The sequence below is a fragment of the Cygnus olor genome, chromosome 8, assembly GCF_009769625.2.
Source record: "Cygnus olor isolate bCygOlo1 chromosome 8, bCygOlo1.pri.v2, whole genome shotgun sequence".
In the NCBI taxonomy this organism is placed as follows: domain Eukaryota; kingdom Metazoa; phylum Chordata; class Aves; order Anseriformes; family Anatidae; genus Cygnus; species Cygnus olor.
The window spans coordinates 11,406,638-11,422,223 of NC_049176.1; the positions used below are offsets into that span (position 1 = coordinate 11,406,638).

Below are 15,586 nucleotides of genomic sequence, written 5' to 3' on the forward strand. Positions count from 1 at the left end.
AATTCACTGCAAGATCCTAAGGAAATACCTGACCACTTTGAGTAGTGTTACTATACAGCATATCAGAAAAGCTGTGCAGCATATGAAACACATTTTGCATTCTCTCGAATTCTGCATTTTGATTTTTTTCCAGGAAGTCTAACATACAGTTACCTGAGGTCACGTGCAATCTTTCTGTCTGTTAAAGTGCCACTTCCCTGTGATGAGGCAAAATCATCTTCATAAGAAACAACACTTTCTGGGGGGCTCATGGCAGGCAGCAAAGGGCGCAGAAGGGTAGAGCCTCCATTTGACCTTTCATCAAACACTAGTGGGGACAAAGAGAATGGAAGAGACAAAAATAATACTGAAAGCAACATCCATCAAACAGGTAATAAAGCTGCAGAAGTTAAAATGCCTCCAATTACAGTGAGTTAGAAATGCTTCCTTTCAAAAACAAGAGAGATCATGAGAACAACAGTAGAAATATCCCATGGAAGCTTTAACACAAAACAGGCAGTCTTCCTCTTTTTGATAAATTACTGAATACTCCACTTCATTAACACACTCCTGACAAAATATTTTTGAAGAGGTAACTGCTTGAGGGTGCAGTCATCTGCAGAAAATTTAAATGCAATCATATTTAAGGGACATTAAAAAATCAAGGAAAAAAAAAAGAAAAATTAACTTTTCAAAAACCATTCACTCCTCAAAATGAGGAATTGAAGGTAAGAGAACGGTACTAAAAATGAAAAAGATTGTACAAGGAAATGAAAAAGTCAATGAAGCACCCTGCAGGAGACTTTTGTAAAGCATGCCTTAACACATCAACACCTGTGCTTGTTTACGTACCAATACACTAAAATCTTACCTTAAGATATTGTTACAGGAGTTTTAATTCATTAAGAGTAAATTGGTTACACTACTTTTAGACATTTATCAAAAAACTCATTTGAACAATGATGCAAAATAAAGTCCATACCATTCACCCATAGAAGTTACATGTTTTTAATAATCCACCACAAGGTGCGTGTAGCGAGACCTCCATATATAATGCAAGCACTCATGTTTATGCCACTAAGTAAGTGCTGCATAAAGATTGCATTTCATCTTTCTGTCTTAAATTAAGTAAGAAAGACAACAGGAAGATATGTTAATTCCAGATGATCTCAAGTGACTACATAATTGGAGAATGCACATCCCCAACCAGAGGCTCTGTTCTCCTTGGCAGCTCCATTTACTCACACAATAAAGAAACCTAAAGCCAAAAATGGCAGGACTATTTTCTTCATCACCACAAGGGCCTTTCTACTTCTATTTATTTATAACCTTACCTGGCTAGGAACTGGGAAGATGGTATGAAATATATCTTAGTCGAAAAAAAAAATTAAAAGAACGGTATTTGTACAGAGTAGAGATAAACAGTGGGAAAAGACACAGATAAGTGGCTTATGGCAAGGAGATTTTTGGCAGGCTTGTAGAAGTGAACTGTTTGGTACTGCATGTAGTAAAGCTAAGCATCGTAAAACACTGATTTCCAAGCTTAATCTGAGAAATTTAGATTCATTATGCAATTTTGGATACAGTAAATGTAAAATTTACATTTACAGTTCTGTAACTATGAGAGTCCTTAACATATACAATCCAACATATGAATATGAATTAATGACTGATTTGGAAATACACAGCAACCAAACACAATCTCAAAAAAAAAAAAAAAGAAGGAATGGATCATTTATCCTCCAAAAGTCAAGCGAGAAAGCATTATGCAGACTGATGTTCAATGCATCTCAAAGCCCATTCCTTAACTGTGAATTAACAAATGTACGGAATAGAACTGAAAATAGTAATTCAAAAGACCTTTGAATAATTCTTCCATTTTTCTCCTTACCCTTTCCATGAAGCTGATAGCTTTTCGCAAAGATGTTGATGACACTGTGTGGGCTTCCCTTTGCTAGTTCTTCCCACGGCCCCTTGCTGTGCATGCCACTCGTCTGAGTGTAAAGCGGCAAATACTTCTCAGCTTCTTTCTGAAATTCTTTTATGGGTTCAAAAGCATTTCTCTCCCGAACACAGAAATCCGTCTCTTTCAATGCCTCCAGCATCTTAAGCGACAGCTGTTTGTGCTGGCCTCCCTCCTCCTCAGAGAGGCTTCCATCACTCAGGAGGGGCCCTTCGCTGATGGAGTCTATGCTGGACTCTTGAGGAATTACAGCTTTGTTCTGCCCATAAGCCTGGTTTTCACGGCCCAGGGAGTCGGTCTGTCTCTTGGACAAATGTCCCAGTAGCCCCTCATGCCGGTGACCAGCAGGGGACCTCATTCCAAGGCTGACTGCGGCAGTATGAGGCCTGATTGTCTCAGGGAGCTTTTTAAATTCACTAAGGTTGCCTACCCCAGGAAGGTTGTCATCAAAGGCTGTATGAGACATACAGGTACCCAGCATTTTTTGGATTCTGGCTGAAAAAGCATCTTCATTTTCCTCTCTCACAGGAGGACTCACAGCCTTTGCCCACCGTCCATCGTCCTGGTTTTCTTGCATAAATTCATGGTCCGAGTTCCACATGGTGCCATAATTGATACCAGCCCCAGCCAACTTTTTGGCTTCACTCTCAATTCGGCTAGAAAGGGAAGCAGCTGTAGCTTTCAAAGCCTCAATCCGATCTAATTTGCTCCTATATTGGTTAGCAGTAGGTTTTCCTAAGAGATTTTGCTGTGCAGCAGGTGAATTCATGTATGGCTGAGACATCAAGGTCAGCGAGCCCACGGGTGTAGCGTGGCTCCTCCTGCCTGCCAACACTGCATCACATTCCTTTGACAAAAGGCCCATCTGCTCCAGAGTCCAGTGCTGGGAGCAAGGGCCTCCACTTGAGCCCGTGAGACCTTGTGGGTGCGAGAGCTGGACTCTTGGGCTCAACCTGTCTGGCTGTACCCAGGGAGGCTCCATCAAGTCACTTCTGAAATGAAAAAAATGTTTAAGTTGATGACGTACAAGTACTGTTATTTTAGATGAAAGTCTCATTGTCACAAATTTATTTTCTACAAATTCTTTCTGGGAATCAGAGGGGCAGAGAACGGAACAGAAAACAGTTGCACAGAATGTTATAAAAAGCAGAACACCTTCCAAATTTGAAATGCTGTTTATGGCATAATGTGTGTTGTAGAGATGTAACAAGCAGAAGGTTTTCATAATCAGCAGCAACCCTTTTCCAAAAGTTTCCTGACTTCATAAAGGAGGAAACTTCTCATTTTTTCCCCTCATCTACATGGGATTTCTTAGCCCTAGTCTTCGCCCTCCAGCTGTACTCAGTCCACGTTTCACTGGAGCTGTTCACGCTGTCGCTTACATGACATGATGAACACTTGGAAAGGACTGGAAATGCAAACATGTTCAAAGTTCTGTAAAACACCTTTTTTTTTTTTATTCCCAAGTAGCTACCATTTGCATGATAAAAGCTCTGTAGAAAGATACACCTTTTCCAAAGCTGCTGCCTTGGAGCTTCCTTTGCTATCACTTGCATGTATTCTGAATGCTATGAATCCTGGAAAAGTCCCCCGCAAAAATCTGTTTATTATGAGCCTCACCACATAACATATGCAGCCGTTTAAGTTGCATCTCTCCCTCCCTATGAGTACCTACACTTATTTTTCCTGTACCACTAAAATACCAGCATATAGTTTAGCAGCCTATTCTATATACAATACTACACAGCATTCCTGGCTCTTCTTTGAACGTTTCATGAAAGAAAAGAAGCCTCATTGAATTTACAAAGTCCATGTGGATTTGAACAAGGGAAGGCTAAGATAATTAAGCCAGTTTATATTTATGCATAGATATTATGTAATTAAAAATGAAGACATATGCACAACTGAGCAGTTAAGGACATGCAAGAAGTTCTATGATTTTCAATTCCTTACCTAAGTGTTTGGTTAGGCACATTAACTTTCAGTAAGAAAAAAGCCTCTGACAAGACACCAAACAATTATCAACAGGAAAATGATAAGACAGGAAACAGGGTAAGGCTAGTTCCAAGCTGAAGCGGAGGTTTTTGGTACTTCAGAGTTTTTTTAAAAAAGGCAAGATTCCAAGCCAGTAGATGAAATGGAAACACTGAACAAATCAAAAAAGAAAAAACAGCAGATGTATTCATACGGTCATCTCCTCTCGCCTGCTGGCAATGGCAGAGGAAATAGTCTCCCAATTTGAAACGCACATCTCTCTGATGTCAGCAAAAGATTAGCAGCACCCACCATTCACTTTATTTATAGACTCAATAAATACTAATAGCCAAGAATTTCATATGCTTTTCTGCACCAGATTCTTCCTTACTGTGAGAAAACATTGTAATTGACAATTTGATTGTCAAACTGACAATTACTATCTATAGAACATGAATGTAAAAGGCTAGTATATTTTCATCTCTCTCAGAGTTGAAATCTAGAATATTTTCCTCTCTATGAAAAGGCCCGTAATGTCTCACCTCAGTAGTGGCTGCTGCGGTTCTGACAGTGACATGTCACTACTTGAAGATGCACTAGGAGGACGTTCTTGAGCCTTGTTTTCTTTGTCAGATTCCCCAGATGGCTGATAACCAGGTTTGGGCTACAAATGAATATAATGAGAAAAATGCATTTTCAGAAATCTGTAGAGTTTAGAAGCTCATCTCATTAAAATTGAAAAGGCTTGAATTTCTAAGTATAGTATCTTTCCTACCATGCAAAGATTTAAAAACACAGGACATTTATGTTTGTGTCTCAGCAAAATGGGAAAGGAGCTTTGCTCATATACTGCATTAGCTCAGCTGAACACATCAAACTGATATTAATCTTTTACCGTATGTTAATCTTCCTTCACATTCAGCTTCTGATTAGCAAGCTTATTGAACTCACTGCTGAACAAGTTTGTCCACTGACTGAAAGCGACTTCACACAAAGCCCTTCTATTCACCGTTTGACAGGTGTTTACAATTTTCTTGAAAGCCAGCCATTACAGTTGTTGTTACTTAATGTTCTGAACTCTGCTTCTATTTATAATAGAAAGATGATTTCCATTCACCTTTCAAGAAAGGCCTTGCTGTGCTGAGAAGCAGCAAGGATGTTCCGTGTTTTTAAGCAAAAGCCACACAACTTTGTGTCCTTTCTCTCAACTGATAAGCAGACCAGGACAAGCCATGACCTTCCTAGATATATGACCTCCTGTTCTTGCAAACAACTGCAACACATTAAGTTAGTGAATCAGCTATACCTGTGATTCCTGCACTGTAGGCAGCTGAGATGACTCTTCTAAAAACGTATGTTCCAGCAATATCTTAGAGTAAGTTTCCTGTAACCGTTTGGCTGCTGAAGGCTCAGGAGGAGGCACATTCTTGACTTTAGTAAAAGCTTCCTTCTGCTTTCTGTAGAGTTCTTGGAGCCTTTTGTTCTTCTGTTCTGTTGCCTCCTTTTGTGCTTTCTTCTCTTCATTCTGCTTCTTCTTCCGCTCCTCTTGCTGCCTGATGATGTACTGACGAACCTCATCTGTATCATAGTGACGTTTCTTAGAGATCACTTGAGGCTCCTCACTAGCAGCTACCTTGTCTGGTTTCCTTTTGGTTGGACTGTGGCTCCTAACATTTTGAGCAGGCAAAACAGACTTCTGATTCTGCTTTTCCACATTTTTTTCTTGTTTTGTAGTCATGGAATCCAACTGCAAGTCATCGAGAATTCCACGGATCTCCAAGGGCAGGAAGTCTTTATTTACAGAGGTATGATCATCTTGGTTATCATCTGGAAGAGCAGATTCCAGTTTCTTCAAATTATTCTCAGACCGTACTTTACTCCTTGATCGTTCAGAACTTCTTGAAGAGGTTTTCCGTGTAACATCCAGTCTAGAATCTGAACCTGTCCTTCCAATACGGCCTGTTGAAGAGTAAGACTTGTGAAATATTTCAGGTAAAAATCAAACTTGGGAACTACATGCTATCAATGAAACAGCTGTGAAAGTGAGGATGGGGAAGGAGCGAGCTATAGTGTAGTGATAAGAACTCGTGGCAAGTAGTGCAGTCATAAAATGGAAACGGTAATAGGCACACTTAAAATTATACAACTCATTTTGTTAAAACCTATTTCTTGCACGCGAAGACTTCCCCAGTTCTAACACTACATGTAACTTTGCACAAACAGCCTTAGACTGGTATTTTCACCAGTTTAACTAAATTGGTATAATATACCCCCTTTTTCTAATGACATCGAAGCACACAACACCAAACAATTCCATTAATTTTCTTCAGTATTTTGGGAAAGATTCCCTTGCTTTATAGCAAAACACTGCTTAGTCACCTCAACTGCAATTCTCCAGCATGGTATTACCTATGCAGATCTCACTGTAAATGTGCTTTTGCTTCAAATGTTTAGCGTCACAGTCTGAATTCAGCAGCCTCTGCTTAAACTGAGCTCACCGCCTTTATCCTCTTACTAGCCTCAACACCTCAGAGGAATATGAATAGCAGTAGCTACCACCTGCTGCTTATTTGCCCTGTCTGAGATTCTGGACAAACTCTGAAAAGGTCTAGTGGAATAATGAACGAAGGACTTATGACGCCCATGGATAGCATTATACAGTATCTAGAAGATATCAAGAAGAACCATCATTCCTTTAAAAGGAGGAGATGTCCAATCATAGCTTGAGTATTCTATGCAGCACATCTGGAAAATTCATCTGGTCTGTGGACCACTTCTAGCCATTCCTTTCCTCACTAGCCTCAAGAGGCAAAGAGAGTGCAAGTGGTCTGTTTTTTCTGGTTGCAACCTATATCTTATCTTTCTCAGAGCTCCTGAGTACCTTCACAGCATGTGCTGCAGGTCAATTGCATGGGCAGGGCTGACTTCCTATGGCACCGAGAAAAGTTCAGAATCCACCCAGAGAGAGGTTATGCATGGATGTGAATACAATTCTCCCCTTGGATGCCCCCAAGTTAAAAATAGAGTTATTTTAATAAGAAACCAATTACACTCCATATCAGGCATCTATATAATTCTGCAGACATGCAAAGTTATACAATAAATTAAGAACAATGAAAAAAGCACAGTGATAAAGTACAGTACAACTCACCAGACTTAGCAGCTCTCTCTCGTCCTGTTCTGTCACTAGACACAGCTCTTCTGTCCTGTTCTATTCTGGGAGCTGGACCCAGTATCTTTTTTACTAGCCTTTGTCCCTCCCGCCAGGAAGATGCACTTATTACATAGTTTCCACCTGCATAATAAATAATAAATAAAATTCAACCACAAGATGGATTTTCCAATGTATCAAAAAGCAGTATTTCTTGCAACTGTCAATCATTACTGTACCATTTAATTCTGTGTACATGGTACAGCTACAGTTAAGTGGCCATGATAACAATGTACCATGAAGACACCCAACAGCTGAATCACACAACTATCAGTGCTTCCTGCCTAAACATAACACAGCGTGAAAACCCAAAATATGCTGCAGAACATTACAGCCTTATGAAACCCAACTAAAAAAGAAAAAGGGTTATATAGGCCTAAAACTTACAAGCAAATGTTACCTGGGAGAGACATTTGTAGAGGACTGAGAAGCTGCTGTTCATCTCCACTTAAGACAGGAAAATAAAGTCAATAAAAAAAAGACAGAGGATCTAAAATGTTCTAATAGGAACAAATACAAAAGTCGAGGGTAAAGAACAAAGCTAATATCTTTTTAACATGAAGATGAAGCACTTCCTAGAAAGAACTCGAAAGAGAGATTTCTACAGATAATTGCTGAGATAGGTGTCTTGTGAGGAGGTTAAAAAATACTGAGCAGCAGTTGTCTTACATAATGCTAATTCACTATCCTCTAGCTGACACTTCCGTACCTTGACTGAAAAAAAATGAGATATTACCCTACTAGCTGGTAGTTAATTCACAACAGGCTGCTTTGCAGATGGCATAAACCCAATCACAATGGTATTAGTATTATTTATCATACTACATATAATTCAAATAGAAAAATTGGTACTGGAGTATCTACACTTAGTATTAATGCTAAGTTCATTCATCTCATCTTTCCTACCACTAACTTCAAATATTATTAATCATGTTTTGAAATGTCTTAAAGCACTTTGGAGAAAAGCATCAAATAAAAGAGTAAAGTATTAATAAACTACTTCAGACCACTCCGAAATATTTTATTGCTAGAAAGATACCTAACTTGAATACCTTATTTGCTGTTGATCTCTAACCATTCAATTTCAGTTTTTGTCCCTACCAGGATTGCCTAAGCTCATTTGCTACAGCTTGAACACAACAGACAAACAAGAAATGATTGTTCTCCAGGACCCTACAGGAGTTTGAAGACATGGTACCAAAGCAACTTAAAGTGAAATCCAGGAGACCAGATCAATAGTGCTTTGGCAATCAGAGTCCTCAATCTTTTTCCTCTCCCTTCATCCCCCACTTTTTTTTTTTTAAGCCAGAAAATCTGTTCAGTAAGGAGTCTGTAACCCACTATTAATTTACTAACAGCCCTTTTCACTTGCATTGTAAATTAGAATCTGAGTATTTTATAAATCTGTTACTAGAAATATGTCACTACAGGACTCTCTCAAAGAGATTCATCAGCCAAAGGGCTTCTCTTGCCTGACCTGTAATTCTCAATTACTTCTGTGCGCATTTAAAAAGGCAGTGTGGAGTCTCATCTTCCACTTCGTCAGCTGTTCGACCTAAAACAAGCTAACAGAGCAGAACATGAGCTGTGGCTATTTATAGCCTTGGCTATGTTAAGCAGTTTCTTACTGTGGCTGGAGAAGGACGGATCACCACTGATATGCCACTTAAATCTGGTTCACATTTAATCCACTACAGAGGATAATCAATACCATTAAAACTTGTGACAATCTCTCCTCCCTCCTTTGGGACTGTCACAAATACTTACATTGGTGTAGTACATTTCCTTACGAATTAATTGATCAGCATACTGACTGCTAATTTTCTGTTTCCTATCAAAACAAAATACCTGCATGCAGCTCAATGACTTACAGTGTGCAAAAATGCATATTCACTCTCAAAACCCTTCTGCAATAGTTTATTCCTTTTAAAGTACCCTTTTTTTAACAGGCCTTCTTCAATAAAACATTTACGGATTATGGGTCGTTGTACATAAAGAGAAATATAAAACCTTAAGAGGTGCAAGTGACAACTAACCTTGCACGTATTTAAAGAACAAAATTACTCCATAGTGTGATTGCATTCATAACTGCTTACTTTATATGGGAATTCAAACCAAATATGAAGCAGATGAAGTCTTCCTGATTCTCTTTGTTACTTACAATATCAAAAATTAGCATAATTGGAAAACTAAGAAGCACTGACAGATTCCATGTCCAGTTAATTTCATTTCCTACTATAAGACATTACTTTACCGTAACCTGCTCACATGACCTCCTCTAAAGAATTCTGTTTTACTTAATATACAGTGGTAACATACTACAACAGTGATAATTTATAAAGAACACCACACACCTTAGCTGGTAAAAGAAATACACATTTCTTTTCACATACCAAGATCTGTAAGATTTGTCAGGGAATGTACTTGTACATCGTTCACTAACTGAAACAGCCAAGAACAGGCCAAACCAGAACTGAAGGACAGCAACAATCTGACACAGGGTATGGAAGAGCAACAGAGCACCAAGCCAGAGAAGAACCAGAAGGAATCTTGTTCTTTGCTTCCTGACTGACAAATCAGGAGAAATCATATACGAGAATAGCATCCTCGCTGAGAGGGCAACTCAGCAAGACCCACTGGCTCCATCCCTACCCCTTCTCCAAGTCCTAGCATTTTGGTACCATCTCCATTCCTCTGCTCGGTATTATTCACAGAGCTGTAGGGCAGGCAATAACAAGTTTCCACACAAAACAGAAGCAGGATCCAAGACAAAGCTACTGCTACTTTTCGTCTGCATTGGCCTGACAGACACCTCAGGATATCCCCTGAGAAAGATACGCTCACCAGCAGTTTCCATAAGGTCTAAACAGTAAGTGGAAAGGTACAAAGTTAAAATAATCCAAGAATTAAACAAGCACACACAACCAAGGGAACACGAACATACACATCTTCAATGCATCATACAATCTACACAACATTTTCGCACATCTGCAAAGGAATTGAAAGCAAGAGGCTTGATTTCTCTTTATTTCTTGAGACAAAACTCATCTCTGAAGCACACACAACAGCCTAGAGCTAGTCACCTTGTTTGGACTCTGGACTTGCCGATCGCGTCAGTTTTTGAACTTTCCGCACTGGTCTGGTTGCTTTTCTCTCTTTGTTTCTCTCACAAGGTTTTTCTTTCATTGTTGAATCCTCTAAAAATAAACAAGAGCTGTTGAGTGATGATATCTCATGGGAAAGAACATATAATGGCAAGCTTGCCTCAACATTTAGCTTGAAGAAGTGAAGCTCAGAGAAACACAATACTCAGAGAAACACTGACTTTCCCAGATCATATACTGAGATCAACTACTCCCAGCCCAGCATTTTGGTATTCTTATAGCACGAAAATATTGAATCAAGTATTGTTTACCTATGCACTGGAACACAATGAAGCCACAGCAAAGCTGTAATAGATCTTTACAAAATTCATTTTCCATCTCAAATGCTATTTTGACAGTTAGGAACAATTCTTTGTTCTCTTCTACTATAACCATTCCATTTTAGAGCATTCACGTTCCGTAAGAACACCCAGTTCCTTCACTGCTGAAGTACCCAGGCTGCTGCCTCCACATTAACGCATGAGAGCACATCTGCTCGCTGCCTCTGAGCCGCAGTGTGAGACAGGACACCCGTGTGCTCTTCCTGCAACATTTGCTGCAGAATTCACCCAATGATGCAGAACTATTCTGTATCACTGAAGCCCTCATTTATGACACCATGAGGTTTTAGGCTTTAGAGATGCCAAGAACACTTATCAAAATAAAGTCATTTTACCATGTTTTTACAGTTTTACACAGAAAAAGGAAAATCGGATGTGGCTCAGTCACTACCCCACTGACTGGGTTTCCCAGCTGCCGCAAGGAGAAAGCAAAAATGAGCAGAGCTCAGGAAGGACAGGCAAGCTGTACATTCAGTCTCAGCAGTCCACAGCGGGCAAGATACTTCTCCTAATCCCAGTAAAACCAGACTGTATCTAAGAAATGCCATGGCCACTATTATTATTGTTTTGCTCCTCTATCCAACACGGATCAAGATGAAGTTTTATCAATTCGATGCCAATACCAGCTTTTATAGCCTCTAATTTCAGCTGAAACCACTCCGATGGAGACCCATAGGAAGAATCAGAGACAGAACAACAGGTGATACTAAAGGGAATTTGAGGACTCTTTCTCCCCCTCTATATCCTTTCCCTACCAATTTTCCATTTATCTTCGAGCCTGACAACAAGCACAGGGAAGAGAGAATCAATGCATCAAGTACCAGAGGCCTCAGTGACTGCACTTGAAGAAATCTATTCTGTCTCCTCACCTCTCTCAGTGCCAGACAGTTCCTTCCTGATATCAGGAAACTACAAGCTGCTTCCCACTCACTCTATTCGTATTACAGCAATTTTGTTCAGTGACGCCAATTCTGAACATCTTGAATTACGGAGACAACATCTTGAAGACGGAATTATTGGAATCCTGGGATCAATATAATATCCTTCAGCCTAACTGGTAAAGATACTCTGCGTGGTCTGTGCTAACATGTAAAAAACTCATTGCAGAAAATAACAGTGCTTCTGCAGGTATTAGAAATCTTATAGCTTATTTAAGCACTAGAGATGATGGAATAGTTTCAATCTAAGTGACTATACACACCCAAAAGTCCACTTGCTGTAACTTTATTACAGAATTAACTCATGGATAGATAATTCTAGAGGCTAAAAATACATTTACAGTACATATTATGTGCACCTCCAGCATTTGATTACTCGGAATCAGCTATTCAATATAATCTCCTCAGGTCATAAAGGAGACACATTCCACTACAGCTGTTCTACACATGGCATCACAACAGGCATATGGCTGAACATACACACAGCTTGTTCCTTTTGCAGACAGGTGTCTTTTGAAAACATGATCCGAATGCCTACCTTTTTAACTGGATCTCTTAACTGGACATAACAAAACTTCAAAAATTCAGATTTCTATAAAGAGCTCACGAACCATTCGTATTATGCTTGCCAAAACTAAGAAAAAAGCTAGCATAGATTAAAAATTTAAGAAATTTGGCATTAAACACATGAGCTAATGCTGGACAGAGTATTTGCAGAATTATTTTATTGAAAAGGAGTGGCTGTCCCTTCTGAACTTTTTTCTGAATGATTCCAGAAAAAAATTGTTGGTACCTCAGTATCAGAATCTTTGTTTCAGCAAAACCGAGAAAGAAAATCTCAAGTTGTACAAGCAAAACAAAACTGAAGTCTAATCATTTCCATATGAGCCACTACACTATCAGCATACAAAAAGACACCTATAGCTTTACAATAGCATTGCATTTTCCTCTAATTTTAAATATGTTTTCATCAATGTGAAAAGTTATTTTTTAATATGTAATAAGCAAACTCTTAAGCTTCAAAACTAGAGGTTCTCAGGGGATGTTATTTGCCGTTCCCTCCCTTTTTATTCATCTGATCTCTACCCCTTCCCCCCAGCTTAGTCAGTCAAAAGCAATTCAACCTTACAGCTCTTTGCTGTAACCAGTCCAGCAAATCAAAAAGCCACTTGGGTATCCTACTATAGATTACTTAGAGAAAAGAGCTGTCAGTGGTACTACAGTTTTCCAGAGTGAAAAATGAATAAAGATTGGGTCTTAGAGCAGTAAATCTGAAAACATAAAGCATGTGTTACATCTCTGGTCTTTTAGCAGCTTAACTTTAAAGGAAATTGCAGCAATTTTTATAATCTTTGCTCAGTTTTAAGCATCAAAATCCTGTGCTGCTAAATAAGCTCATCACTTAAAAAAAAATAAATAAAATCCTTCTTCCTGTGTATCCAATCTCCCACAACAGTATTTAATGCTTTGCAAAAGGTCATCAAGTAAAGAGGAATGAGTAACAATTTTCTAAGCTTTTAGTATTCAACACTCCTTCCCACACTTTCACATGGAATAAACTCCAGTGGTAATGGTCTGTTAATTTACCACTGCAAAACTACACAGTCCCTCCTCCCGTATTTCAATCAAGCCTTACCAAAGATGACAAAGTTGTAGAGGGAATAAAATCTGGGTTATTTAAAAGGTTTCTTACGTCTCTATCTGCTATACCTGTATTCACCCTTCTTAGGGGAGCTGTAGTTAAATAACACCACAGTAGTTATCCTAATAGCCTCTGCAGAACAGAAATCTTACTTTCTTCTTGGGTCCATTCAGAGGACCCAAACACTTTGAAAGAAAGCTGGACAGAGCTGAACGTTCTGTTTTCTGGAATCCATGGAGAGCCTCTAAAAAAAAAAAGTCTTTGTGTACAAAACTCTGGGACGCAAATTTCTCCAAGAACTTCAAGATTTGGATTATTCTCATACAAAAGCACTTAAATTCTGCAAGGCCAGAGACATCAAATCAACCTAGTGCCATATAATCTCATCCCCAGATATAGCTGAAGACATAACCCTTTAATGCAGGCTACCTACTGCACTTTAAACAAGCTGATCCCAGACACTTTCCACAGCAGATGTCCTCTCTCTCCCTTTACCTACCTCTGCACTCCAACTAAACCACTGCTGTACTAACAATTCCCCCAGTAGCTTCAGGACTGACAATTTAACACTACACTGAAGGAAGCAGGATTCAGGCTTCAACATACTGTATACAGTCCACATATCACTCTAATGGTGTTAAAAATGGCAAAAAATGTCAGAGTTCTTCCCATGAGACAATCCAAAGGTCTCACCAAAATCAGAAGTGTTTTGTTTTGTCCTTTTCAACAGGAAATCGAATTCATTCATGCAAACACGTATAAAGTCACGAAATTAAACAAAAATTGTTTTATTAAAGACTTTTTAAAATTCCTGTTTCAGAGATGGCTATCACTTGATTCTTTTCAGTATTGATTTTCTATTAAAATATTTTAATTAGAAAAAGATGGAGAAGGATTTTTCTTGTTATCATTCAACAAGTTACCCCTCCTATGAAGAGAAGTACAATGTATTTAACACTCATTGTTTCTTTTTCTTGTTGTTGTTGTTTTTGTTTTTGTTTCCATGACTTTGTAGACTTGTGCCAAATAAATGTCTCTGCCTCTTAGAGAAGGCTGTGTAGCTTAATAAATGCAGTTTGCATATCACCTGTTAACTGGAGTGCTATATCTCTATACAGCTCCCGACTAATGTGAAATTCTTCCTCATGCCAGATCTTCCCATCTGGAGTGCGAATCTTTGTTTCAGCAGGATTGAAACCTGAAAGTAAACAATTTAAGAGTTTAAAATAACTGTTTAAGATGTAAATAAATATTTTGGGGGATGAAGAGAGTGAGAAATTCCCATGTAAGAAAATAACTACTTGAATTTCTAATAATAAATTAAAAGAAAGCAATATACCTGTCTGCTGCCTACTCATAGTTCAAAAACAGCAGACTGGATGAAGAAAAGACTTACTAAAAATGCTAAAGGCTTCCTCAGTCTATAAAGTGTTACTAACACCTTGGAATGTAAAAAATGTATCAAAATAAATCCAAATAGTAATACAGCAACGTTACTTTTTATAGTAATTTGTAAGACGACAGGAAGAATTTTGAAGGATTTCACACTTCCATAGAGTGACAAGAACTTCTTTGCTTTCCTGACCGTATTTGTGAGCATACCATTCTATCCACTCCTGTACGGCCCAAACACAGCAGTGGTTCATTTCCATGCTCTGACATGTTGCTGTACTACTTGATCTTCGCTCCTTCACCATGAATAACTAACAGGGGGATTCTGTGCCTCCATACCTTTGTATGCTGGAGCAGCAGGTGCAGCTGCCACTTTCCTCACTTTGGGAGTAACAGCATTCTCCACATTTGTGATCACTACAGGTTGCTCAGCATATCCTGAGTGTTGTCCTCTGCCACCCAGCTCTTCAGAATGCTCCCACTGCTTTCGAATCCGCTCCTTCAGCTTCTCCAACTTAGCATCATGCTGCCGCCGTTTCAAGATTTCCAGCCTATGAGCACTAGAAGTACTCATGGTAGAAGGGGAAGACACTTTCAGTTCACTGTCCTGGGACGTGTTACTCAGAGGAGTTTTAGTGCTACACTCATCTCCTCTGGAGCCACTAGTTTTTTCCTCTTCCAATCTTGGAGGTGTGGCAGCTTTAAGAAATGCCCCATTTTGCAAAGCATCAATTGCTGGTCGGTCATTCAAATACCTAACAACAGTCTCATCTGCAGCAGAAGATGACGGGCTTTCAAAATCTCTGCTGTGTAGATCTCGTTCATCTCTGTCATGTATCATACGGCCCGTTACTTCAGTCTTCCCTTCTGCTTCACTGAAGTCCAAACTAGACAGAAGTTGCTTGGCCTCCAATTGGCTGGAACCGTGATACGACAGAGAAATGTATGGATCCCTGCTGTAATAAAAAGGAAGAAAAACTTCACCATCAGAAGCACAACTGTA

The 15,586-nt window shown here is 39.1% G+C and overlaps 1 protein-coding gene across 13 annotated transcripts in view; it reads right to left on the minus strand.

Annotated features, from left to right (window-relative positions):
- CEP350 (centrosomal protein 350) overlaps positions 1-15,586 on the minus strand; it is a 74,589-nt gene that overhangs the window by 41,394 nt on the left and 17,609 nt on the right. For 12 of the 13 annotated variants that reach the window (XM_040566029.1, XM_040566030.1, XM_040566035.1 and 9 more), the window contains exons 6-13: positions 14,923-15,539; positions 14,279-14,389; positions 10,211-10,324; positions 7,068-7,211; positions 5,223-5,875; positions 4,459-4,580; positions 1,871-2,934; positions 154-307 (exon numbers count right to left, since the gene is read on the minus strand). In XM_040566029.1, the coding sequence (XP_040421963.1) occupies positions 154-307; positions 1,871-2,934; positions 4,459-4,580; positions 5,223-5,875; positions 7,068-7,211; positions 10,211-10,324; positions 14,279-14,389; positions 14,923-15,539 (2,979 nt within the window). The remainder of the gene's footprint in view (positions 1-153; positions 308-1,870; positions 2,935-4,458; positions 4,581-5,222; positions 5,876-7,067; positions 7,212-10,210; positions 10,325-14,278; positions 14,390-14,922; positions 15,540-15,586) is intronic. The other variant, XM_040566036.1, reaches the window with a different exon arrangement.